The sequence below is a fragment of the Balaenoptera borealis genome, assembly GCF_965194805.1.
Source record: "Balaenoptera borealis genome assembly, chromosome: 16".
Lineage (NCBI taxonomy): Eukaryota > Metazoa > Chordata > Mammalia > Artiodactyla > Balaenopteridae > Balaenoptera > Balaenoptera borealis.
The window spans coordinates 17,741,000-17,767,669 of NC_138872.1; the positions used below are offsets into that span (position 1 = coordinate 17,741,000).

Sequence of the window (26,670 nt, forward strand, 5' to 3'; positions counted from 1 at the left end):
AGAAAAGAGACTGTTACCCCAGGCAGCTTTGCCGTGTTCAAGAAAAAATCTTTTCCTCACGATGGCCATCATTCTTTCCTTTCTTTAAATGAAGGAGATACAATAGGTGTTGAATATAGTTACTTAAGAAATACTGCTTCAGGTATTTACATACAATTATTTAATTAAAGTAGGTCGTGAATGGGTTGAGAAAGGGATTTGGGCTGTTTTCTATGGCTGTCCGGAATTCTGTCCTTTGTCCTCACATGTTTGGAGTCTGCTCTATAAATCTTTTGGGTCTGACATCCTTTGCTGATTCCTGTCTTTCAGAGCCTCCCACTCCCATCGCCCCCCCAGAGCTGCTGGCCGTGGGGGCCACATACCTGTGGATCAAGCCGAATGCCAACTCCATCATTGGAGACGGCCCCATCATCCTGAAGGAAGTGGAGTATCGCACCACCACCGGCACCTGGGCAGAGACCCACATCGTCGACTCTCCCAACTATAAGCTGTGGCATCTGGACCCCGATGTGGAGTATGAGATCCGGGTGCTGCTCACGCGACCAGGGGAAGGGGGCACGGGACCGCCAGGGCCTCCCCTCACCACCAGAACCAAGTGTGCAGGTAGGACTCTTCTTCCTGACTCCGTTTTGAGAGGTTGGGCAGTTGCTGGGAGTGATTGCTCCTGTGACAGTCACTCCTCAACTTTGGTATGAGTGTGCTTCCTGTTGTGATAAAAAAAACCAACAGAGTTTTGGTCTTGTCTTAGAGGCTCCAGAGGCATGTCTGGGGACCTCCTGGCTTTGACTGGGAGTCTAAGAACCCCCTGACTCTAGCTGTGTCATGGAGAGGTTCCTGGTCCTGAAAGTGTTTCCCGGGACACTGGTTCCCTCTCTCCAAGGGCTTCTGGTGCCACTGGTGTGTCTGAGCCCTCCTAGTGCTGACATTGCCTCTGAGGGCTCTTGATTCTGTGTCTCTGAGGGCTCCTGGCCTTGTTTCTCTGAGAGCTCCTGGGCCTGCTTCTCTGAGAGCTCCTGGCTGTGTCTCCGAAGGTTCCAGGCTCTGGTTGTATCTCCCGGGGCTCCTGGCTCTGACCATGTGACTTGAGGCTTCATCTGGTCTATGTCTCTGAGTGCTTCTGATTCTTGTTGCATATGTCAGGTGTTCCTGATTTTATTTTTGTCCCTGAGGATCTCTGGGCTGGGCCTGTGACCCTAATGAGCTCTTGGTTTTGACAATGTCCCTGAGGGCTCCTGGTTCTAGTTCTGTCTCTGAGGGGCTCCTGGTGCCAGCTACATCTTGAGTGCCTCCTGGCTCTGAAAGTGTCTCTCAGTGGATTCTGGAAATGCCTTAGTTCCTGAGAGCCTCCCACCTCTGTGTCCCTTGGGGGTTTCTGGCACCTACTTAGGAGCCTGGGCTGAGCCTCTCTGTCCAAGGGTCCTTTGGGTTCTACATCCCTACAGGCTCCTGGCTCAGTGTTCCCTCCAGCCAGGCTCCAGCGGTTTCTCTGAGGTTCCTGGATGCTGCTAAAGAGTTTGCGGACTAGGGCTATGTATGGGAGTGTTCTTTGTATCTATCCCCAAGAGCTCTAGGCTTCTGTGGTGTTTCTAACAAGGGGTATTGTCTGGGATTGTACCCCTGACTGTACCCCTGAGATGTTCTGGCTTCAAATGCAACTCAAGAAATTAAAAGGACTCAGTGTTTTATGGATTTGTTTGTTTGTTTTTTGCTGCAAATCACATTATTTATTTTATCTCATTTTTCCTAAGTAACCATTTGATGTAAGTACTTTTATCTCATATATAAATGAAAGAATAGAGACTCAATATTTTTAAAAATCTTATCCAAAGTCATAGAATTGGCCAGCAGCACACTCAGGATTTGCCCTCAGGTTTCCTGACTCGAATGCCCTTGATCGTGTGGTGTGCAGAGCTGGGGGTGCTCCAGTGGCGGACCAGGGAAGTGGCAGCATGAGCCATTGACTTCTGAGGGAAAAGGAATCCCTGATGGCTTGTGGGTGGGGAGAGAAGGACTCATCAGCACAGTGACTTCCGTGGAACAAAAAAGTAAAACACAGTCAGTTCTGCTATAATGCAACATACGTGTGCCTAAAAATCATTGCACTATTCAAAGTTATGCAGTAAAAACCACTGGGCTTATGGGGGAAAATGGGGCTGGGTCACAGCACTCATCAGTGACACACCAAAAAGAGAGGAACCTAGTAAAAATGGCAGCACAATTGTACACGTGTTAATGGCTAAGATATGCATAAATACTGTACTACAAATGGGGTGTTACCGTGAAACATCCTGGAGTTTGCCTGTGGAAGTGGGTATCAGAAAGGCTGCAGCCCATGAGCTTCTGTGCAGTGGTGGAGGAGGGCTGTCTGAAAGTGGCAGTAAGTTGTGACACCATGTGTGGATCAATATGGCTTGTAACACACACAGTGAACGAAGGAAGCAGGTAGATGTTTGAGGTGGGTGCGTCTTGTGTGTTCCTGCGTGACTCAGTCCAGCTGGGTGCGGTTTTCTGCTTCACTAGTGTTTCTGTGTACAAAATCTCACATAGCAAATGTGAAATTCATGTTATGCTCACATTGTTCCCTAATATATCAATCGTGTTGGAAGACATTTGCATTTTCAAAATAAGCGTTATAGCAGAATTGACTGTAACCATTCTTAAATATCTCAGTAGTGCGTCTTGGTAGCATGTAACCCAAAGTTAGTGAGTATTTCCTTTGCTTGGGAATATTCCTTTGAACGTTATTGAACCACCACGATGAACGGAGATGCCATTTTCTTGATTAGTTTCAAAAACCGGCCTTTGGTAAAATTCCTCATTGAAACCTGATTATAAAACTTACTACTTTAGAAAGACATAAGGATATGTTATTAAACCAGGTAATGCCTTATCTCAGCTTTGCAATTCAGTATTCATCCATAAAAATAATTGATTTGATCCTGCCGATGAGACTTTTCTCTTTCTACAGGGTTTCCAGGGTTTTTGATCTTTATAAATGATATTCAAAGTACTTTAGCAGCCCCCATGGACTTATTTGCTGATGATCATATAATGCATTTTGAAATTCAATCGCAAGATGATCATCTCAATAAAAATTTACAATCTATTGCAAACTGTTGCCATGGCTGTGTAATGGATTTTACATGTTGAAAGCACGATTGTCTGACTATCACTATAAAAATTATGAGTTGAAAATGCTGTTTGTGGTTTTATATTTCAAAAAATATTGATTTTTAAGTAAGTTATGCCTAAAATCTTGAATAACCCACATTTTACAAAATGTGTCATCAAAGAGGTAATCTTCTTTTCCACATTGCTACTGATAGTAGAATGTTCTTTGCCTCATAATTAATTTTTAAGAGAATTCCAGGGCTGATATCCATTTGTGGAGGCTGTTTACTGGGGTTGGTAGTCTGAGTTTTTCCCCCCTTTCTCTATTCTATTATTAATCATACTGGAAATGTACTCATTATTTTACAAAACAGAAAATGAGAGAGTGTGGAGTGTGGAAGGTATAATTTCTGCCCAGAGGAATTTACAGACTGGGTTAAGATTCCAACAAAACAGCAAAGAGAGTAAAGCATAAAGTCAAGTATTGAAATAGCACACTTTGTGGAGAAAAACAAGCTTGGTGTGGAAAGAGCAATGCTGTTAAAATGATCTCGAGCAGTGGATTTCAAAGTTTTGTCCCTGGACGAAGAGCATCGACATCACCTGGGGACTTGTTAGAAATGCAAATTCTCAGGCCCTGTTCCCTGACCTAGTGAATCAGAAATTCTGGGGATGGAGGCCAGAGATCTGTGCTCTAAGGAGCTCTCTGAGGGATGCTGACGCACACCCACATTTAAGAACCGCTGATATAGTGTCACACCCAGATGCCACTTTGGTTGTATGCCCATTATATTGCTTGATCCTTGAGGCAGTTCTGAGAGGTAGATGGGAAAAAACTGAGGCACAGAATCATCAGATGAAGCTCACAAGTCAATTACCTTCTTACAGCTAAATCTCTTGGCCTAAGGAGAACTCTCCATCACATGGTTTGATGGCGTTTCCTCCGCAAATGTTCTCTTGAGGGTGGGACTGAGTGATAAAGAGACTGGTAACTATGGAGACAAGCTGAGCATGAATAGCCTCCATGCACTGCAGCTATAGTCCTGTTCATCAAACATCTACTGAGTCCCTTCCATGTGCCCAGCTGTGTGCTAGGTACTGGTGGCAGCGGCATGCAACTGGAAGCTACAAGCTCAGGTATCAGGAAGATGCCAGGAGGCCCAATTCAGCAAGGGCAGGTGGCCATGGTTCTGGTTCTGCCGGGGTCTGCCAGGTCACTAGGTAGATTCTTGGGGCACTGGGAGCAGGTTCTAACCCTTAAGGGGAGAGATTGTCAAGAGTTTAGCTATAGTGCAGCATCCCAGGCCAATAGTCTAGAGTTCATAGCAGGACCCTTAGCCAATTAAGCTAGAGCCTGGACAGATTTATCAGATAGGAACCTAGTAATGTGAGGATAAGAGAAGAGAGCCATAGATGACACTCCCAGGCTTCTGGTTTGGATGCCTTGGAGATGAGTGATGGAGCTATCTTCTGAGATGGAAAACACAGAAGACACTTGAGGGGCAAGAAAGCCAGCCCAGGTTTGAATATGTCGTGTTTGACGTGACACTGCACAGCAGGTGATGGTATAGGTCAACCTGGAGCTCAGGAGAGACCAGAACGTTACCTCTTCTTCTTCCAGGAGAACTACCTGGTTACACCTGGATTTGAAAATCAAAAGGACGTCTTTGTACCAATGAAAGCAGTTTAATTCTCTTTCTTCATGCTGTTCTCCTGAGATGCCCCATTCATTTTTTTTTTCTATTCATCATTTTGTTCCTTTTGGTCAGTTTAATCATGCGCCGTCTTTCCTGAGATATAAGCCTGGGGAGCAAACACGATAATGTACATCAGAGTGCTTTGAAAAGCTCAAAATGCTCTTTAGATAACCTGTAATGAAACAAACCATTATTTGTTGCTATTATTGTTATGGATGTTACGATTATGAGTAATGATATCAAAACAGGAAGTCTTGCTTGTCCACTTCTCTGCACTGACTGGCATTTGGAAGGGTGGGCCATATTCTTTGGTTGTGTTTCATCAGCCCATGGGAAATGCCATTTCAGAACACGATGATCATACTGTAGTCTGGACTCTCAGAGATTTTCTGGTCTAGAGCAACAGGTGGTTTTCTCCGACACAAACGCAATAGCAGACGTCCAGTAATAGGAGCTGGGTCCTAGAAGGGCTCTCTGGTGCCCACCCAGCCTCACCTTGAATGCCACCTCCGATGGAGGTGCTCATGTTCTCCCATGGAGGACCAGGTCCCTGCTGGGGATCCTGGGTGGTTATTATTATTCACTACCCAGTGTTAGCCTAGTGATCGTAAAACTCTGGATGGGGTGCTAGGTAGGAGCAGAGAGTATCCATTAGGTTGAAAGAGTGGGGGCAGTAGGCAGGCTCTTTGCATCAACTGTCTGGAGACCACAAGGAGAACCAAGGCCAATGGCATTGACGACGGGGCCCAAGGTCAGTAAGCGGGGAAGGCAGGTGAGAAGATAAGAGGTGCAGACACCATACTGGTCCAACCTGGCCCTGCATCTTTTCTGCAGATACCGCTTTTAATGGCCCGAGCGCCTGCTTGTTGATGTCTTAAAATGATCACTCAGAAACTCTCCCTCATTTTTACCCAAATCTGCCTCCATGCAACACTCACTTATGGATTCTGCTTTTACTCTCGGGTGACCTATTCCTCCATATCTCAAAAACAGGTCTATAGCAACTAAAGTTTTCTCTCTTATGCTCCAGAAATCTCTTTCCCCAAAAGCTGTGTTTCAGCCAGGCCCTGGGCAGCTCTCTTCACATCATAGCTATGGGATCACAACTCAACAATCCAGCAAGCCAAGTGATCATACATCCCCCTGGGATTGCTTACTCTCGTAAATCAAAGGGCCCTTGCCTGGGAGTCCACTTCATCGTGGTCTCACAGGGTTCAGGCTCTCTAAGTGAAAAGCGACTTGATACAGCCAGACACGCGACACGCACTGCTGATTTGGAGAGCTCTTTTCCTATTGCCTCCACCTGAGGGTTGATTGCACATTATATTTTATTTACATATTTATGGATTTCTACTGGAAGTGATATGTGTCTGCCCTGCTCTTTTCTCCAAGGGGATAAAAAAGAGAAATTCCAGTTGCTGGGCTCAATGAAGTGAGGGTAGTCATTAGAATTTGGTGAAAAGAATAGGGGCTTTAGAGCTAAAAAGATTCTGATTTTTATTTCAAGCTGGCACTTGTTAGCTGGACGATCATGGGTGATATTACTTCTCCTGTCGGTGCCTCAGTTTCTTTTCTTCCATTTGTGAGAGATTACAGTATACCACTGTGTTGTGAGGCTTCAGTGAGACAAGTTACCTGCCTAGCAGAGAACCCGGGACATAGAAGCCCCTTTTACAATTTATTTATTTATTTATTTATGACTGTGTTGGGTCTTCGTTTCTGTGCGAGGGCTTTCCCCAGTTGCGGCAAGCGGGGGCCATTCTTCATCGCGGTGCGCAGGCCTCTCACCATCGCGGCCTCTCTTGTTGCGGAGCACAGGCTCCAGACGCGCAGGCTCAGTAGTTGTGGCTCACGGGCCCAGTTGCTCCGCGGCACGTGGGATCTTCCCAGACCAGGGCTCGAACCCGTGTCCCCTGCATTGGCAGGCAGACTCTCAACCACTGCGCCACCAGGGAAGACCCGAAGCCCCTTTTAATGAACGGTTTTTAGAAATAATCTCAGGCCTGGGAAGATTCCGCTCACGGTAGCATCATGGACCCTGCTGTAAAGGATTTCTCCAGTTGCTGTTCTCTTTACTTTCTCCGCGGTGGATTCATGCGGAAGCTCTGATGAGTGGCTCTGCAGGTGTTCCGGAGCCTTTGACGCGTGGCTGCAGGACCTAGTGGTGGCTGCAATGGTACTTGATGATGCGGGAGGGGGAGGTGGGAATCGTGCTTTTATAATTCCGTCTCCAGTGTTAAGTAAGAGAGAGAAGCATGTTTTCCAGACCCTTCTCTCTTCTGGGAGGCCAAGGCTAGTGGGAACGAGGCTTTGGCAGACAGGGAGCGGAGGTGAGTCCTGCCCCTCTGCAATGAGCATCCTCAGATTGGCGTGTTTTTAGTCTAGCTTGCAGTTCTAGGGCAGAGTGGAGGGACAGAGAGAGGGAAAGAGGAATTTAGGGTCTAGAAAATAGAACAGAGCTACGTAACTAGCATTGCGAGGCTTTTATTTTTATTTTTTTCATTTCTGTAAGCCTCAGTTTCACTCTCTGTAAGGTGGGGGTGGCATAACCTGGCTTAACTCGTAGGGCTCTGAATTAGAAGTAAATGGAAACTTCCTTCTGGGCAGGATGGTGGTATGAGCACAGACATCTAACTCCTATCTGTGCCCTGCTATGACCTTGGTGGGATGATCCAATAAATCTTAGGGAAACACAGCAAGATGAGCCAATAGAAGTAGAATCACCATTCCGCCCAGAATCAAAGCAAAATTTAAAGACCCACGGAGAACTCATTAACACAGTGAGAAACTAGGGCAGGAGAGGTCTCCCATGCAGGCCATACCATGCTCAAAGGAACATTATCACCAGAGCAGTGCGCGTGATCCCAGACTGAAGGCAGCCACAGAAGAGGGACTGTGGCCACCTCTTCCTCAAGATGACTTGGAGAAGCGGCACTGACTGCCCTTCACTTCCCCTCCCTCCCCACGCCGTTGCCTCTGCTGCTTTGACACTTCCTTTCTTCCCTGGAGTGTAGGACCTTGGGGAGAGTTACCTCCAAGGGGGTGAAGAGGAGGGAAGGCCTCTTCTCATCACACCTGGTTCAGGAGCTGCTGCATGAGACAAGAAGTGTCTGCAGAGGAGCCGAGCATCTGCTAGGGCACGAGATGTCCATCTCCTCTTCCTGTGGACCCTCTCCCCTCCCTCCCACTGCACACATAGTACCTACAAGTGGTTACCTTAGACCCCACTCCCACTTGGCTTAGGGAAGAGGAGGAGAAAAGAAAGTTTTCTCACTTTACACCTGCAATTCACAACCTCAGGGACTTTCATCCCAGCCTGCACAGTCTCCTTACTGGATGGGCTGAGCGTGGTATCAGAGCAAAGAGTGAGGGTCCAGTTGGACACCGCTTAGCAGTCTCTGGAAGGGACATCTGGAAGTGTCTTAGCTGTTCTCTGTAGAACGGGGCAGCGCTTACTCCTTACTCTTCTTGGTTTTGTAGCCTTGGGTAAAATTCCAAAGTGACAAGAAAAGCCCTCTTAAACATCCTGTTACGTTTAGATTTTTCTGTGACTCTCTGCTCCCTAGAGAACTAGGGCCACCTGGGAGGTGAAGTACCGTTAAGTCAGAGAACACACCCTGGTAAACACTCCCCCATCCTTCCTAACTTTGAAGGTTGAGTTTAAAGAAAAAGTGAGCCACAGAGAGGTATTAATGAGAATAAAAGCTAACAGTGTTTGTTTGTTTGTTTATCAAGCTAGCTGGACTAGAGACATGGCCCCCAAATATATTAAAATTGGAGGTCAGTCATTCCTGTACTGATGGAAATCTTGAAATAACAGCACAAAGAAAATGGATGATTATAGTAATGAAAACAGCAGCTACCCTTGAGTATGGTAGCTTGAGTATCTTCCATACATGAGGGCCATTGTATTGAGCTTGTTACAAGTAACTATTTTACTTGCAATTCTTGCACTAGGAGGGTGGGTATAATTTCCTCCACTGACTGGGAAGTAAGTGACTGACCCAAGGCTATATACCTGCCCAAGTGGCCCAGCTGGGAATTGAAGTTTTAACTACAAAGCTGTAAAGCTCCAGCTCTTCCTCATATGACCCCTGAAATCCAGCATCATAATGAAAGCATAAGGCACCATGATCAGAAATGCACCGATGAAAAAAGTTGAATATTAGAAAAACTATTGGTCTAATGCTTCGTATCAGTGGGTCAAAAGATGAAAACCATCTGATCTTCTCCAGAGAGACTGAAAAGTAATTTGAAAAAATTCAGCCTTCATTACCGATCAGAATTCTGGGTAAGCTAGGAATGGAAAGGCACTTTCTTATTTCTAGCAGAAAATGTTCTTATAGCCTCAAAGCCTAAGAGAATAAACTAAACCAAAAAAAAAAAAAAAAAGCTATCAGAACTACTAAGAGATTTCAGTATTATGGTCGGACACAAAGCAAATAAACAAAAATCAATAGCTATATGCCAGTAATCACCAGTATAAAAAAAATAATAAAATGTATCCTATTCTCAAATGCAATTACAATATAAATACTTAGGAGAAAACCAAGAAATGTGCAGAAACTATACGAAAACACACACACAAAACTTTATCGAGGATGATAAAACAAGACCTGAATAAATGGAGAGATATATCATGTTGTTGGATTAGGAAGTTTAATATTGTGAAGATATCAGTTCTCCCCAAATTAATTTATGGGTTTAATACAATTGCAGTCAAAGCCCTAATGAGATTCTTTTTGGAACTTGACAGAGTGATTTCAAAATTGATCTGAAAGAATATATAGGAGACTGTAGTGAAGAACACTTTGAAAAGTGGTGGTTTGGCGGGGGGTGGGGTGGATTTCACTGTGAAATATCTGCGTTTATTATAGCTATAATAATGAAAGCCCAGAAAATAATCCAGCATAGAGTGAAACTGGCTTTCAAAGTTTATTTGAATGGAGAATTCATATAAACATAGTATATCTGTAATTGGTTAATAATTTGGAATTGAAATAGAATGCATTGCATAGATATCACAATATGCTAATAAATAAATTCTGGATCGATTAAGAAGTTAAAAGCAGAAAAAAGCAAGAACCAGAAGAAAATAAAGAAAATATTGTTCTGTATGAGGAAGGAATTACAGTTCATTAAAAGGAAATGCATCCACCATTGAGTCATGGCTTACAAATTTAGTATGTAAAAAAGGAAGAAGAAGAAAAATCTTCTATGCTATACTAACAAAATTCAGAAAGCAAATAGGTAAACTGAGTGTGGAAAACTATGTGACAAAATAAAGAAAAAAGGGATAATATTCTAACACGTAAAGAGCTCTAATAAGTCAATAAAAATGTCATCACACTGATTTTTTTTTTTAGAAAGGGCTGAAAGGTATAAATAGGTAACCGCCAAACAAAATATGAATGGTGAAAAACAAATTTAAAATGTCCAGTGTCGCAGATAATCAAATAAATGAATTTTAACCTGTAAGATTACCAAAATATATCTACTTTTAAGTGATAATAACCAGCACTGTCAAGGACAAAGGAAGCAGGCATTTCTACAGGTGGGTTAGCTGGCACAGTGTATTTAGAGGACAATTTGCTCATTTTTTTTCTAACAAAATAATCAGAGCTGCTGAAAAAGAATTGTATACATGGAGGTCATCACTGTATTATTTATAAAGGCAAAAACTTGGAAATCACTTAACTGCCCCAATAGGAACATAGTTAAGTAAAGTTTTATGCATGCACACGGTGGAATTCTATGCCGATATTACAAACCATGTTTTCAGGGAATATCTAATGGCATGGGTTCATGCTATGGTAAGTTTAAAAAAAAAAAAAAAAAAGCTTACAAAACCACATGTGTAATTACTGTCCCAATTTTTTGAAATATAAATACACAGGCCATATCTCAGCTGGTGCCCATTTGTCAGTTAGAGCTACAAAGTATTGAGCAGAATCCCCCATTCCAGGTCCTGCACTTGGTTCGATCCTGCCCCGAAGACATCTGGAGATTCCCAGGGGAGCACCTGTGTCCCCTGTTCACTGCCTGCTCTGAGTTCCAGAACATCACTCTGTCTTTCCTGGCTGTGCTAATGGGGTCAGATGTGAAACTGGCCCCTCTCTACCACGGTCCCAAAGCTGCACAAGCGCCAGGCTGTCTCCTGCAGCAGCAGTACCTCTCTTGATGCTTGGAAGGGGGGGAGGGGCACAGGCAAGAGAGGACATTGCAGAGCTGCCCAGCAGACAACTCAAAATCCTTTCACAGCCTTACGAGTCCTTTCAGTGGGCAGGGATTTTTCCCATTTTTCTCTCCTCTCTCTCCCAGATCACCTACAGGTGAGGCAAAGTCTTCTTCTCATTTCCGGAGAGGTCTCTAACTTCAGGTCCAGTCCTCTCTTTGCACATCTTTTGCATTGAGGTGAACATTAAAGGGGGAGTGTGGGGAGGGCAGCTAAGAGATCTTAACCGAGACCAAAGCCTTTCTTTTAATGGGACCAACCCTCCCTTAAAAAATGTATTTTAGTCTATGTGCTCTCATGCACACGTACAGACAACACATACCCTATATATGGTATATATTTACACTTATAGGAACATATGTGTATGTATGTGTGTATATATAATATGTATACGTAAATGAGATTATGGGTCACTGTAAATGTTTTCTTTGTTTTGCTATGTTATATAAAATTTGTACAACTTGAAAGCAGGTTTCCCCCTTAAAGTCAAATGTGAATGTGAAAGATTGTTATAAAGGTTAAAGCACTCTGTATAAATGTGAGAGATTATTTTTATCATAGTTAGTAAATCACTGATGTTCTTGGAAGGTGCAAGAACAGTTGCACATTTGCTGAGCCCTGGGATGCAAACCAAGCTTTACTCTCTGCTCGGAGAAAAGGGTAGTCAGACGAGGAGTCTGCCTACAGCTCCATCTGAATTGGAATCCAGGTTCTGCCCTTAGGATGCTAGACAGCTTTGGGCAGTTTGTTTAACCTCTCTGATCCCTTTACCCATCTGTTAAATGGGGATTATACTGCTTATCTCACTGGATAGAAATAAGGGTCATTAATATTAATGACGGCTAATATTGCAGTGAATCTGCTTGCAGCCCCAAAAAGGAAGGTACGTACCATCAGCACCATCACTACCAAAGCTTAGAGAGGTTAAGTACTTTGTTGCAAGTCATGAAGCTTATTAGGAAGTGGCTGAGGTTAGAGCTTATCAAGTCTGACCCTAATCCCTGCTCTTACCCCACCTGGCTATATAACTGTAAGTGCCTGGTACAACGGCCTAGAACTTAGCAGGTGCTTAGTAGATTGGAGCTTCAGGCAATTTAACAGCCTAGAGGCTCTCTTTCTCTCTCCCTGCCCAGACCCTCCTCACCGGTAAACCCTAAGATCTTCACTGCAGCAGGTCCAAGGGACAAAGGGTAGCCACTTGCTGCGTTCCCAAAGGGATCTGGGAGGGCCGACAATTTCAAGAGCTTGGCGTGCACCCTCAGCCAAAATTATGTCAGAGTCAGGGAAATCCCAGGGTGCCTTGCCCATCACTGGCATTCTGGAATGCAGAGACCTCATTACACTAGGAGTGGAATAGTATGTGCATCAGGGAGCACAGACCTGGCTTGATGCGGAGGAATTGGCTGCGCGTGCCAGAAAGCAGGGAAACCAGAGCATCAGTCAGTGGTGGTTTCTAAATCATACTCACCACTGGTTTGACCCTCAGTCATTTTGAGCTTCTTTAGTGGAGCTGTGGCAGGAGCTGAGAGGGGGCGTTGGAAGGTCTGTGGGGACCCACCAACGAGTGGATGTCCATCCACCCTGTAGACTTCCCTAGCAGGGGATGTCTTGAATCATTAGAAGCATGTAACTCTTCCCACCAATCCTTTTCCAGCTGGGCCCAGGGCTAAAAGCAGGTACAGTTGCTGCAGCTACTATGGTATCTGCTGCTGTTCTTCCTTCTTTGTCCTCTTCATCTTTGTACTTGAAAAAAATAATGTATCTACAGCAAAGCAAATTTTTGAAAATAGAAAATATATCTCATATACCAATTAATTTCTTTGTTAGTGCATATTCCTTTTCAATCATTGACCCCATTCTTATGTAATTATGCCTCATGTCCTATGTCTCTGCCTGTCACTCAACACCATAAATAAATATTTTACATGTTCTTAAGGAATTTTCAACATTGTTTTAATGGCTCCATAGTGTCCCATAGAGTCTAATTGCCAAAATTTGCTTAACAATTCCTGTATTGTTGGATATTTGGGTGTTTCCAAAATGTCACCATCTTCCTGCCTTGTAACCTTCTGTTTGAATGATATTCTAGGCTGAATTTCAAGGAGTAAGGTATTAAAAGGTAGAGACGTCCTTATGGCTTTTGCTACATTTCACAGATTGCTGTCAATGAAATAATTATGCTATTTTTTTAATGATATGAGCACTTTTAGTGTAACCCTTGACAAAATTATGTACTATCATCTTTTAAAAATTTGTCCATTTCATAGGCATGAAGTGATATTTCAAGTCTGCTTTAATTCATGTCTCTTCATAACCTCTACTTCTGCATTCCCTCTGCCTCGCTCACGTGTGCCAGCTGCCACGCTAGTCTTTTTTCTGTTCCTCAAGTCTTTTTTCTGTTCTTCAAAAACACCATGGCCACCCTCTTTGCTGCCTCAGGGCCTTTGCCCAAGCTGTTTCTTCTCCCTGGAACTCTCTCTCCACTCATACTGTTCACCAGCTCATTCATCCTCCTCCTTTGCATGTCCCTTTAAAGGTCACTTCACAGAGAGACCTTACTTGACACCCTAATCTAAGTTAGTCTCCTTCCCACTCCCCTTTCGAACAATTTATGACACTGTTCACAGAACTTATCCCAGTTTGTGATTATCTAATTATTTGTGTCTGTCTGTTTATTGCATGCCCATCCATTAGACTTTGTGCTTCCCCAAGGACACTCTAGCTTCATCCGTTCTGGTCACTAGTGCCTGGAATCGTGACTGACACATAGTAGGCACTCAGTAAATTGGTGTTGAATGCATGGATGTTATGGAGATATACGTGCTACACTGCAGAAAATTTGGAAAAGCAGAAAAATACACAGACCAAAATTTAAGTGACCCAAACAAGGCATCCATCAGAGATAAAAACTATTACCAAGTTGGTGTTTCTAATAGTTTCATGTGTTACATTGAACTCATTAATTAATATGGGGTTTATGTTGGTCTTTGGGACGCAGTTAGGTTTCAACTTGCTTTATAACCATTTGACCTATTGTCTCAGCACCATTGGTGGAATAAGCTTACAGTGCCCAAGCAATGAGGAACTGGGGAAGGGAGAAGGGAATTCTTTATGGAGAAGGGAAGGAGGCTGGGAGCCTGACCCAAAGAAGGTTTGCAAAAGAAAGCCTATCAGAGAAAGGGGGCCCCTAACCGTGAATCTCCTGACCTGGCATGATAGCCGGGCTGGCGGACATCCAGACCACAGTTCGGGAAACTCATCTTGGGAGGAAAACCCCAGGCCCTGTCAAAGTGGCTAATACCACCTGTGTTTGTAAATCCTTTACAGTACTATCTTTCTAGAGCCTTTTATAAACATTATCGATCCTCAGCGTGACTCTGAGACTAACTGGGATAATCACCACCATTTTACTCTAGGGGACGTGGAAGCTGTCAGGAGTTATGAGACCCTCCCTATATCTCAGATCTTGGGATAGCTGTGAAATAACATCCTGACCCCAAACTCTTCTGACGCCTGCCCTCCGGCTACTGTCGAAGGTTTCAGTGAGGTGTGAATCTTGGATTAACCTGATAGCTTGGGGGAAAGGTGGGGGGAACAGGAGGAGGCAGGAGTTCTGATTAATTGATTCCTTTTTTGAATTTGAAGGTTAAGCAGAAAATCCATTTAAAGTTGGCCCAGACTATTTTATATAGGATGGCATATGAACTAAGCACAATAAAATTGAGCCCAGAGGAGTATCCCAAGGGAGAAGTCAATAATGTGACCCATAATTGCCTTTTACAGTGGGTATGGTTATGTGCCCTCGACCACTGCACCCACCCCAAAGCATTTAATCAAAGCCATGGCAGTTTAGGCATCTAAAGGCCTCTGGCAGGCAGTTAACGGCCATCCCAGTGTCTTGAGCTGTCCTAGACTCTGAACTCCCTGAGGACAGAGCCTTGTGCATTTCACTTCGTGTCTGGCTGGTACATCCAGAAGTTTGAAGCAAGGATGGGCATGCATCCTCAATTAGGTGTGGCTAACAAGATTAATGATATTCTGTATTGTGGGGAGTTTAGGATTCAGAATGATTGGGCAGCGGAATGCCTGTAATATGCCAAGAGCATTAAACTTCATTCTGGCCACATATTTTCAAAGGTACCAGATAAAAGATATTACCTAGGAGAGTGCTGGTCCTCTGGGGACGAGCTGTAAACCCCATCATATGAACAGACTGGAGGGGTGCTGAGCAATATGTTTGCTTGCAAGTTAGAGAGACTCTGATGCCTGAAATTGTTCAGACTTCTGTACATGGTGGGAAAGTTAGGGCAGCTCTTCATATTTCCACGGCATTTTGTAGTGATGGTGAAAGAAATAAGTTTCTATTATTTTTATTTTGGAAGATACAGAAAAACACCAAAAGAATGTAAAAATCACCCATAACCCCACCACTTGGAGATAACTACTCCAAATTTTGGTGTAACTCTTCCAATGATTTGTTTTTTTTTCTAATGCAGAAATGTACATCTCTTTACACAAAATTAAGCCAAAGTGTACATGTTCTATAACTGATTATTTAGCAGTATATAGTGAACATTTTCCCATGCACTTATTATTTTTACTTCAATAAATACAAATAGGTATTAAATAGGTGGCGTGATGAAGTAAATAGAGATGGTCTTGGTTTTTATGGATCCTGAAACGAAGGGGGAGATGTATATTACATTGAATATAGATACAGAAATACAGTCTGTCCTTAATTTCTGCAGACTCCATGATTGCAAATTCATCTACTTGCTAAAATGTAATTGTGATACCAAAAGCAATACTCACAGTGCTTTCACGGTCATTCACAGACATGCGCAGAGAGGTGAAAAATTTGAGTTGTCAAATGCACACGTTCCCAGGTTGAACAAGGAGACGCTCTGCCTTCTTGTTTCAGGTCTCCTCCTCTAAATAATATCCTTTCCATGGTCTGTTTAGTGCCATGTTTTTCCCATTTTGGTGCTTTTTGTTGCTGATTTTTCTGTTTAAAATAGCCCCCAAGCATAGTGCCAAAGTGCTGCCTAGTGTCCCTGAGTGCAAGAAGACTGTGATGTGCCTTACAGAGAAAATGCATGTGTTAGGTAAGCTTTGCTCTGCGTGAGTTACAGCTCTTGGCTGTGGGCTCAGTGTTAATGAATTAACAGTGTATATTAAACAAGGTATCTTTAAACAAAAACAGACATAAAACAAGGTTATGTATTGACCAGTTGACAAAAACGTTGTATCCGAGGCTCTCAGGAGCCTAGGAGCAATGGTTCGGTATTTGCTCATTCAGTGCAACTTTATAGAATGTAACTATTGCAAATAGAGACAACCAACCCTATGTATATACAAATCAGTAAGGTGGGGGGTGGTCAGGAATGGAGACATACATTTGGCTCTAGATAGCTCTTAAAACTGTTGAAAAATAATTTTCAAGACAAGGTAAAATCACAACTCTCATACAGAAGTAAAATCAACATGATTTTATTTGATTCATTTACGAGGAAACCGGTGAGGTGTCACAACCAGTGCAGAGGAAAATCCAAAATCAGAGACATTTATAGGTGAGGAATGTTGACATGAATATGCAAACAGAGGCAAAACTGGCTTTCTTTTTTCCTTTGGTAGGGAAGAAGATTGTCCCTCCCTGAGACAGAGCCATTTCCATGTCTGTAGACAAAAAATTATTCTGCATTGCTCTCAGTAATCTACAACTTGCAGGGTTGTAAAGTAGGTTCCATAGAATCATAATCTGATAACAGGGAAACTTGTGCCATGACAATTCATAGTTGTCCATGAAAGCACGTGTCCCCCCCACCCCCAAGTCATGGTGATGTGATCCATCTAGATAATGTGTGGAGGTAAGAGAAGGGAGCCCTGAGCAACACCCCTACCATGAGATTAGAGGTTGGGTGGCTAATTCAGAGCCAGCAAAGCAAACTGTGAAGAACCAGCTAGAGAGGTAGAAGGAAAATGTGGTGCCTTTGGGCCAACAGCAAGACAGAGGATGGAGAAAGTTGTCAGCTGCCTGAAGTTTGAGTAAGACGCACTCTAAAAGGGTCCCCTTGGATTTGGCACCTTGGTGGCCACTGGCGAGTTACCATGAGCAGCTACTGAGGGGTACAAACCAGCAGAAGCCAAAGTGGCATAGGATAGGTGAAACAGGAGTGAGAAACTAAAAATTTTGATTCACGTCTTTGCGGTTTTTTTGTTTTTTTGTTTTTTTTTCAAGTCTTTGTTTTGATTCAAGTCTTGATATGCTCTTAATATGGATGTGCCATTGATTTTATCCTAACTTCTATTTCTGGACATTTCAGTCTTCTCTAATTTTTCAAAAATTGTCATTAATATCCTTATAGATACAAATCAGTGAGCACATATTTAATATCTTTCCTAGAATCAATTTCTGGAAGTGTCATTGTTGCTGGGTCCGCGAGCATTTCCAAGACTTTGAGACCGTTCCTCCACAATTGGGTCAATTTACACCCTGCCCTTAACAGCGGATGAGCCACTTTGTTTCTTTGGACATCTCGTCTGTAACTGTTATAAGTCTGCATTCTCTCTTTATTCTTCTCCATTTCCCTGAGACAATAACTCTGCAAATAAGTCATTTGGTGTTTGGAGCTGATAATCAGTGGCTTTTATTTCTTATCATCACTTACAAGTGGCAGCCCCCTATTTGGAGCAGAATCAGTTCTTTCCCTTGTTGGCATTAACACACGTCAAATATTTGCAGGTTCTTATCTTCCTTTAGGCTTGGCTTGGGCAGGCTCTGAATTTTTAGCACCTGACATTTTCCCTCCCAGGTCCATTCCTCTGTTTTCCTGAGGGCATTCCTGTCTTGCCTCAGCTTTCCATCCACTTAAGCATGGCCATGCTTCTGCATCCCAAGAAAAGCCCATCTTAACCTGGGCAGGTAGAGAGGATTTCCACCCTTACCTCCCCGAGGGCTGCATTGTCAGCTGTTTTTTAAATGAAATCTCTATCCAGCTTTTCGGATTGTATGCCCCCTGTTTCTCATCTCTGATTTCTATGCTTGTTGGTGTTTCTTAGGACTGTGTCCTCTGCCCAGTTCTCTCTTCATTACACATTACTCTCCCTGGGTATGTCTTACCTGTTCCCATGGCTTCAACAAGAGCTGGACACATTCCCATCTGTCTTCTGAGCTCCAGGTCTACACACCTAACTGCTTTTTCTATCTGCCTTATACCCATCTCACCCCTACAGCCTGCCTACTCAGTTCAGAAACCTGAACTCATCTGGGATCCTTCCCTCTTTTTCTCTCTCCTCTCACACCAGATCAGCCATAAAACTGTGCATTTTCCCTGCTTCTGCCCCCTCTTCTCCAATTTTATTCTCCTGTCCACATATGTCACTTGAGGATTCTTTGCCACCAGGATTCACTGAAGTCTCACATTGGATTTTACACCTATTACCAATCTTGTCTTACCAGGTTTATGAGACCTGGTAAATTTCTAAGGCGGATTATTATTTTCATTTCTTTTCCAGTAAACTATGTTGTATTTTTAAATGTAATTTCATTTTGCTACTTCTGTATCTTTCCATTTTTGGTCCATTTCAATGGGCCCTTTCAGGGTAGGAGATATTGATACATCTACAGACCCCATTGCCACTAGGATCAAATAGAAAATGACATTATCGGATCCATTGGGTTGTCATGCTGAGGCAACAGTCTCATGATGACTAAATGAGTAAATGAATTTAAATGCATAAGACAGTAGTACAATAAGATGTTGCCTGTACATCGTTCTTCAATGCCAGCAGTAGTAACATTCTTGCCCTGATGTTAGTGAGCTTTGGAAGCAACAGGGTATTGTGGGAAGGGTGTGATTTTCCAGATTCAAACTCTCATCTCACTAGTTAGCAGCGGTATGACCTTGGGCAGGTCACTAAACTTCTCTGGACTTTCATTTCCTCATCTATAAATTCAGAATAACAGTGTCCATCTCCTTGGGCTGTCATGAGGCTTGAACGAATAGATATGTATAAAGAGGGAAAAGATGGTGATTTGGGGGGTGGGAGGCTGGGTGTGTTGAACCGAGTGTGGTAAAGATACACTCTTTTGCTTCCCGTCCCCATCTGCATAGAAACCCTCTGGCCTGAAGAGCTTCACGCCCTCAGTGAGCATATCCTAAGGGGGAGAGCAGCCCTGGGTGTCTGCTGTAGAATGTTGTCATTTGTGGCCAGTGCCTCTTCCTTGTTCCACTGGAGCTTTCAGAGATGCTCTCCCTAAGTCCCCTCCCTGCCTGTCTGCCTGCCTGCCTGCCTGGATTGGGTTTGTCTTCTCCATCCTACACTCTGTGCTGGGAGAGGCTTATCATGTCTCCCCTGGACCCATCCACCAGCCTTCTCCTTCCTGTTCCTGCTTACAGCCCTGCCTCTCCCCACTGCGTGTCCCCACCACCATCCATCCTCCACGGGACAACCGTGGTGACTGTTCCAGCGCAAACCTGGCCTTATTTCTTCCCTGGTTTACATCACTCCCATGTCCCCCTACAGCCCTTAAGAGTGTCCTCCGTACCCTCCGTGCCATTCAAGGCCCTTCACGAGCTCTCCCAGCCTTCCCTGTCCTGTCCTTTCCAGGCTCCTTTTCATCGTTAGACACTGTGGCCAGGAGATTTCAAGGCTTCTAAAATGTTTGAAGACTGGAAAAGCAATTTATTGGCTCAAAAATGTGTAGGAAAACTGTATTGAAGCTAATCAGCATTTAATTCTATATCTATGAAATATATCTGCATGCCTATGTGTGTATACATATATGTATATATGTATATATATACAGTCAATTTACTGTTCAAAAATTTTATTACATTTAGCAACAAACTATAGATTAGCTTTCCTCACAGGTCAAGAATTCCCCAAGGAACAAAGTGGTTGAAGAAACCAGAGACGATGATAAGTTGTTGTTACTGGGAGCCACATAATTTAGAAGGCAAAATTATTTTTTAAATATTTCAAAATAATTTTATGACAAAAAAGTTATACATCGTGTTGGAGGTAGAACGTATGTGCATCTTTATATATATATATATTTTTTTTTTTTTTTTAATATTTATTTATTTATTTTTGGCTGTGTTGGGTCTTCTGTGCGAGTTGGGTTTCTGTGCGAGGGCTTTCTCTAGTTGCGGCGAGTGGGGGCCGCTCTTTATCGCGGTGTGTGGGCCTCTCACTATCGCGGCCTCTCTTGTTGCGGAGCACAAGCTCCAGACGCGCAGGCTCAGTAGCTGTGGCTCACGGGCCTAGTTGCTCCGCGGCATGTGGGATCTTCCCAGACCAGGGCTCGAACCCGTGTCCCCTGCATTGGCAGGCAGATTCTCAACCACTGCGCCACCAGGGAAGCCCTGTGCGTCTTAATATGAGATGAAGGTGGCCTCCAAAACTAGACTGGCCCATGAAGATCATACACGGCCTTGGGTTTCCCGTTTACCTTGACCTGCAGCCTCTCACTCCTTAGCTGCCTCTTGCCATGCATTTGTACCCGCTGATTACAGGACCATCTACCATGATTTTTCTATCAGTCAATCCTGTGATATTTGTAAGAAGGTGTTGGCCCTACTCCTTGCTGGTCCTCAGCACAAAGTGCAGAGCTTTGCGTACAATGCAGGCTCTCAATGCTGTTAGTTGGAGGAGCATCGCTGGTTGGTCCTGGGGAGTCATTATGGAGAAAGGGAATGTGGAGGAGTTTGCCTTTTATGGGGCGCTCAGGGCTAGGCCTGAACGTTGCCAGACACTTGTAGGTCATTCTGTCACGTGTACACCATGTGAATAAAAGGACACACTTCTCAGCAACTCTGCACTAAGTGATGTGACACAAAGATGGAGAAGGTGACGCAAAGGTGGGGCAGCATCCTTGGTCACGAGATCAAGCCCTTGACTTTGCCTGACCTCAGGGGCTCCATGGTTATCAAAGTCCTCTGTGACCTTCACTGCAGAGAAGAAAGGGATATGGCAGGTGGGATGGGCGCTGAGAGCACTGAGTGTAGCTTCCTAGAGGCCCTGGGAATCACGAGCAGAGGGCGAGGCTGCTGTTCCAAGAGGGAAGCAGGACGTCGGCCCCGATGGCAGGTGTGGGCAAGGACAGTCCTGTGGGCTGCAGTGGCCGTCACCAGACACAGGCTGGGGATCAGTGACCACAGCTGCTCTGTGCACCGCCCCTCAGCAGATTCCTCAAGGGCAGGGACCACAGTGTCTTTGAGGCTCTGATGCCCTAGTGCCCAGCACAGCCTGGCACTGAGCAAGTGCTCAGGGAGGATTTGCTGGACTAATGAGGGGCAGAGCGGTCTAACCATGGAAACGGCAATGCAGTTCAGAGCAGACCGTTCCCCCAAAGGAGTCTCTCCAAGTATCCTGATTTCATAATGAATGTTTCATGGGCCATTTTAGTCATTAGAATAGAATAGAAATAGAATATATGGCAGGCATTTTACCTTATTCTCTAATTAAATATTAATAGTACTTGGAGAGGTATTAACATGCCATTTTTTTAAAATGAGGAAGAAGCTCAGAGAAGGAGTCATTTGTCCACTAATGAGCTAGTGAGTGCGGACCCGAACTCTGAACCCTGGATGAAGCCTCTCGTCTGTCCCTGATCTACAGTATCACCTCACTTGAGTATTGTCAGTAATCTTCTAGAAAGGGAGCCTGCTCTTCGGAGCAGAGAGACCTCACTGGATTTGCAGTCACAAACAGTGGGTTCCAGACCTGCCCTTGCCTCTGTCCCTTAATGAGTGTTGCTAATCTCTTTGAGCCTCAGCTTTCTCATCCGTAAAATGGGAATAAAATGTGACTACCTCATAGGCTTGGAACAAGGACTAAATGGACACCATTTGTGAACACACTTGGCACAGCTGTTGGCACATAGAAGATAAACAACTGGTAATTGTTTCTGATGTTAGAAATCAATTTTATAGTATGCCTGTATTTTCTTATATGTGACGTTGGCAAGCAATGAGGTTTGGACATGTTCCTTCATTCCTATATGATCCAGTTTAATATTTTTCTCTTGTCACATGCAGTGTCATCCCTCTTGGACTTTGTCTCTTTAAAGGCATTTATCCTATTCTTTCACAATGATATGTATATAATCCACTTTCCTTATGAAATGCTTTTTGCATATAGAACCCTTTATAATCTAACACCATCTAGATATAAGAACCATTTAGTTGCACATGTAAAAGGACCCATTTGAAAAGTAAGGGAAGAAAGTAGCCTTTATTTTCTTGCAGACCTTTCTGGGGAGCTTCACCAGAAAAATGGAAGTACACACACTTCCTCAAGAATTTGAGTGTCGCTGGGGTCTCTTAATTGTGTTATTTTCTCACTGCACGTGAGGCCCCATTGCATTTGCTTTGTATCCTAGTCATTCTTTGCCACAGTGGCAGAGATGAATATTTTCTCCACTGTAGTTGTTTTCCTAAGAAGCTAAAAATATTGGAAGGAAATTGTTTTTTTTCTCTTCTGCCTTATCTTTGCATAACTATTCTCAGGGATCTCAGAGCAGCGTAGGAGACGACCTCTTTTTTATTGTCGCTGTAGAGCCAAGACAGAAACACAAGCAGCAGAGAATAAAAGCAGCCCTGGCCTCTGTGGCTGTCTCCTGGAACTGTCAAGGTGTGATGGTTGGAATGAATCCACTGGTCAATTCCAATTTAGTCCAGTCCCTGATTTGACACGACCCCACCCCTGCAGGCGAGCGACGGATTGTTTTTCATGATCGATGGGGGTGACAGATTTATTTCCCAAACTGAGGCTGATTTTTCCTGACCCTGATGAGCCTGGGGAGGTGGAGGTGGGGTGTGTGTGTGGAGGTGGGGTGTGTGTGTGGAGGTGGGGTGTGTGTGTGGAGGTGGGGTGTGTGTGTGGAGTGGGGGAGGGTTGGATGGGGAGAGAGGATACTCCTTTGCTAATGGCCTCTGGCAGTGACTTCTGTGAAAGTCTCAACAGTTAAGAAAGCATGCTGTTAGGGAAGCAGTGGGCAGGGAATAGGATATTGGGTAGGAAAACCCGGATTCCCAGTTCTGGTTCTACTGTTTCCTTGGGCAAGTTTCTTAACTCCTCTGTGCTTTTGATCACCTGTAAAACACATGAGCCAGGTGGAAGAGACTGCTAGTTGCCTATTCAATATTTGTTCTCACCTTCTTCCTTACTGAGACCAGATTTTATTCTGGCTGCGATGTGACCAGGTAAAAGACTGCATTTCCCAGCCCTGCTTGCAGCTGGGTGTGGCCATGTGACCAAGTTCTGACCCATGAGATGTAAGCAGAGTGGTGGGCAGGACTTCTGGGAGAGCTCTTTCCAAGGGGGCCCCTGACTGCCCTCCTTCTCTTCCCCGTGCCTCGGGTGATGTAGACCTGAGGAGATGAAGTATTACAGGTATCCAGTAGCTGGGGCAGGCTCTGATCGTCTCTTGGCTGTGGACTCTTGAGTTCTGTGCAAACAGAGAGGCTCTCATGCTATGGCAGCTGGATTGTGTCTCCAAACTTCAGGGGGAAGGTGAAGGGTGTGTCTGACCTCAAGGAGCAAATACTTTTTGCAGCAAATGAAACTTGAACCCATGGGCTCTTCAGGGGCCTTCACATACTCCCAGAGGACTGGAAAGTTATTCCCTTAACCAGTAATTGTATCTTTTTGACTCCTAAGAACCTGTGGCTGCTTCTATAGAGATGGACTTCAATCAGTGCATCAGTGAACTCACTTGTAGGTGCTGTGGTTTGAATGTGTCTCCTCCTCACCCTAGCACCACCTCCCTACCGCTGTTGTAACAATTAACAAACGCTTTAATACTAGACAAAAGATTGCTGAGGCTGACTTGTCCTGTGAGGGCTTCTCTCTCTGCCAGGCTTCGTCTGCTGGGAGGACAAAAGGGGTCTTGGAGAGCTGGAAGGGTGGTGTAGGAGCAGGGAAGACCCCAACACCTCCTTCTCTATTAATGAAGTACATTTATGAAGGACACCATGGCTGGAGTGACAGGGGTGTCTGCTCTTACTGGGCCATTTTGTCCCTTGATGGCTCTGTCTTCAACGTAGCTGCTGACAACCCAGCCAGTTAAACTACAGGCCCCAGACCTGTGGGTCAGGCTCGGGGGCTTTGGAAGAGCGTCATAAAAACCCCAGGCGCCTTCAGGGTCAGCCCTTTCCCCAGAGCATCAGGGGAGAGTGTTCTCAGCTGGACTCTGAGGAAGGAAAGCACCACTGAAGGGTCGCATCTAAGCCACTGCCCCCAGGTGTCCCTGGATGCCATGATGAGTGGGGCCAGAAGTTTCCTGGGAAGCTTATCCCAGAGGAGAAAATCCTCCTTTTGTTATTACTTAATGATTTCTTTTTACTCTGACCACCTCAGATGTGATTTGCAGCATCTTGTGATGAAAGCAGAAATCTAGATAGTCAGTCTTGTTTCCTGATCCTCAAATCCGAGAGGAACTGGCCCCAAGAGCCTTGGTTTAATGAGCATCGGCTGGTATCGCAGACACTGTCCTTGCTAGCGGGTTCGCGAAGGTGCAGACACATCCTGCATTCTCATGTCTCCTGTTCCTGCCTCTCAGAGGCACCGAGGGTGGAATGTCTGCAGAGGTGGGGTCATGGGGCTGAGGGCTAAGATCCAGGTGTGAAACGTCCTGGGGACCTGGCCTCTTCTGCAGCCCAGACTCAGGGGAACTTGCAAATTGAATGATTTTATCCATTAGCTGTCACAGCTGGACTTCTGGACAAGGCTGAATGGCTGAGAAATCGAGCCTGAATTCTGCAGTGGGACCAGGTCAAGAGGAGCTCTGGGCTGTTGGCTGGGCACCAGGAGTACAGCATGTGAGGGAGCCATTTATCTACCTGATTTATTCCTTCTGTATTTGTTGAATGACTGCTCTGTGCTGGAGACGAGAGATTTAGGGGGGAAGCTGACATTCTGCCCAGTGACTTAGTAGCTCACAGCCTCTGTCACACGAGAGGCAAAGATGTGGATCTGTGGATGCAAGGATATAAATGTCATGAGCCAGGTTCCCTAGAAGCAGAGCTTGAAATCGGGGTGCAGATACATGTGATTTATTGAAGGAGGAACCTGTAAGGGAGGCAGGGAAGAGGACATGGAAGGGGAAGAGGTAGGGTAAGAATGTGATCAGGGAACGTCTAGCCTTGACCTGATCTGCGAACTAAGGGCTCTAGAGCAGCACTGTCCAGCAGAACTTCCTGTGACGCTGGGATGTCCTGCATCTGTGCTGTCCAGCAGCAGAGCCACCAGCCACATGTGATTGCTGAGCACCTGAAATGTGGTCGGTGTGGCTGAGGAACTGAAATAGTCATTTAATTTTAATTCAATTTAAATACGGTACTCACAAATAATGAATGGCTGCCATATTGGATACTGCACCTCTAGAGCAGATGTGGGCAACCTTCTGTGAAGGACCAGTAAGTGAATACCTTAGGTTTTGTGGACCAGACATACTGGGTTGCAATTGCTTCACTGCTGTTGTAGCAGAAAATCAGCCATGGACAACACCTGAAGGAATGGCTGCGGCCGTGTGCCAGTGACTACCACAACAAGTGGCAAACTGGATGTGGCCCATGAACCATGAAGCAGACTGCAGAGTTGCCCGCCTCCGCAGCACCCAGCAAAGGGCCAGCCTTGCAGAGCCGGTATCAGACTGCTGTTGGTGTAGGTCACCTGGAGGAAGGATGGTACTTCCCGGGCAAGGCGACTCTGCCAGCTGAGGGCATTTCCCAGAGTAGAGTGAGCGTGGCGGCGGGGTGCTGTGATCCCTTAGGCACGTGCCGCTGTGGCCATTACAGGTTGTGCGGTGGCCAGGTAAGGAGAGTCTAGGAGGAGCACTACGGTGTCTACTGCAGTAATGAACAATTCTTACCATGCGTTCACTGTGTGCCAGGCACAGTGTTAGTGCCTCACGTGGATTCTTTTCATTCAGCTCTCAAATTACCCTTAGGAAGAATGGAATGCAAGCATTTGTAATGCATTCCTAGAAAATTCATTGATGTTCATCAGTACAATTTTGTTGGCTTAGTTACTGGTTACCCGCAAGATTTTCTCTCTCTCTCTCTCTCTCTCACACACACACACACACACACACACACACACACACACACACTTCATCTGAAATATAGGTATGATGCCACCACGTGGCAGTCATGTACTTTTTTCTGTCAGGTAGCTTTGCTCTACCTTCAGAGACCCCAGTGACCTGACCTTTTTTGTACTAGTTGCCTCCACTTACTTTGCCTCTCTGGGGTGTTTTTCAGCCAAGATTTCCTACTTGATAGGAAGCCCATTTCTCCATATCTTATTTAGACTTCTCATAAAAACAGATCTTGATTTGGGTTCAAGTAGTTTCCTTGGGAGGTGATTTCAGAAAGCCCAGTGAAGAAGTGGAAAAGGAGAGAGGGAAGGAATAAAGGCATTGAAGGGTATGTTAACACGTGGGTAACTGGATGGGTTACCACTGTGGCCATCTGAGGCCTATCTCCACTGGGGGCCCTGCTGGACACATACCGTAGAAGGTTAGAGTTTATCCCCCCATTGCCATCCCACATTGGATGAGGGCTGCTCCTGGAGTTCTAACTTCCCAACACTTCTACACAGCCTGGGGTCAAGCATATT

General features: G+C 44.8%; 1 protein-coding gene across 15 annotated transcripts in view; it reads left to right on the top strand.

Moving 5' to 3' along the window:
• PTPRT (protein tyrosine phosphatase receptor type T) overlaps positions 1-26,670 on the top strand; it is a 1,098,035-nt gene that overhangs the window by 496,656 nt on the left and 574,709 nt on the right. For all 15 annotated transcript variants that reach the window (XM_082361692.1, XM_082361703.1, XM_082361700.1 and 12 more), the window contains exon 7: positions 310-603. In XM_082361692.1, coding sequence (XP_082217818.1) covers positions 310-603 — 294 coding nt within the window. The remainder of the gene's footprint in view (positions 1-309; positions 604-26,670) is intronic.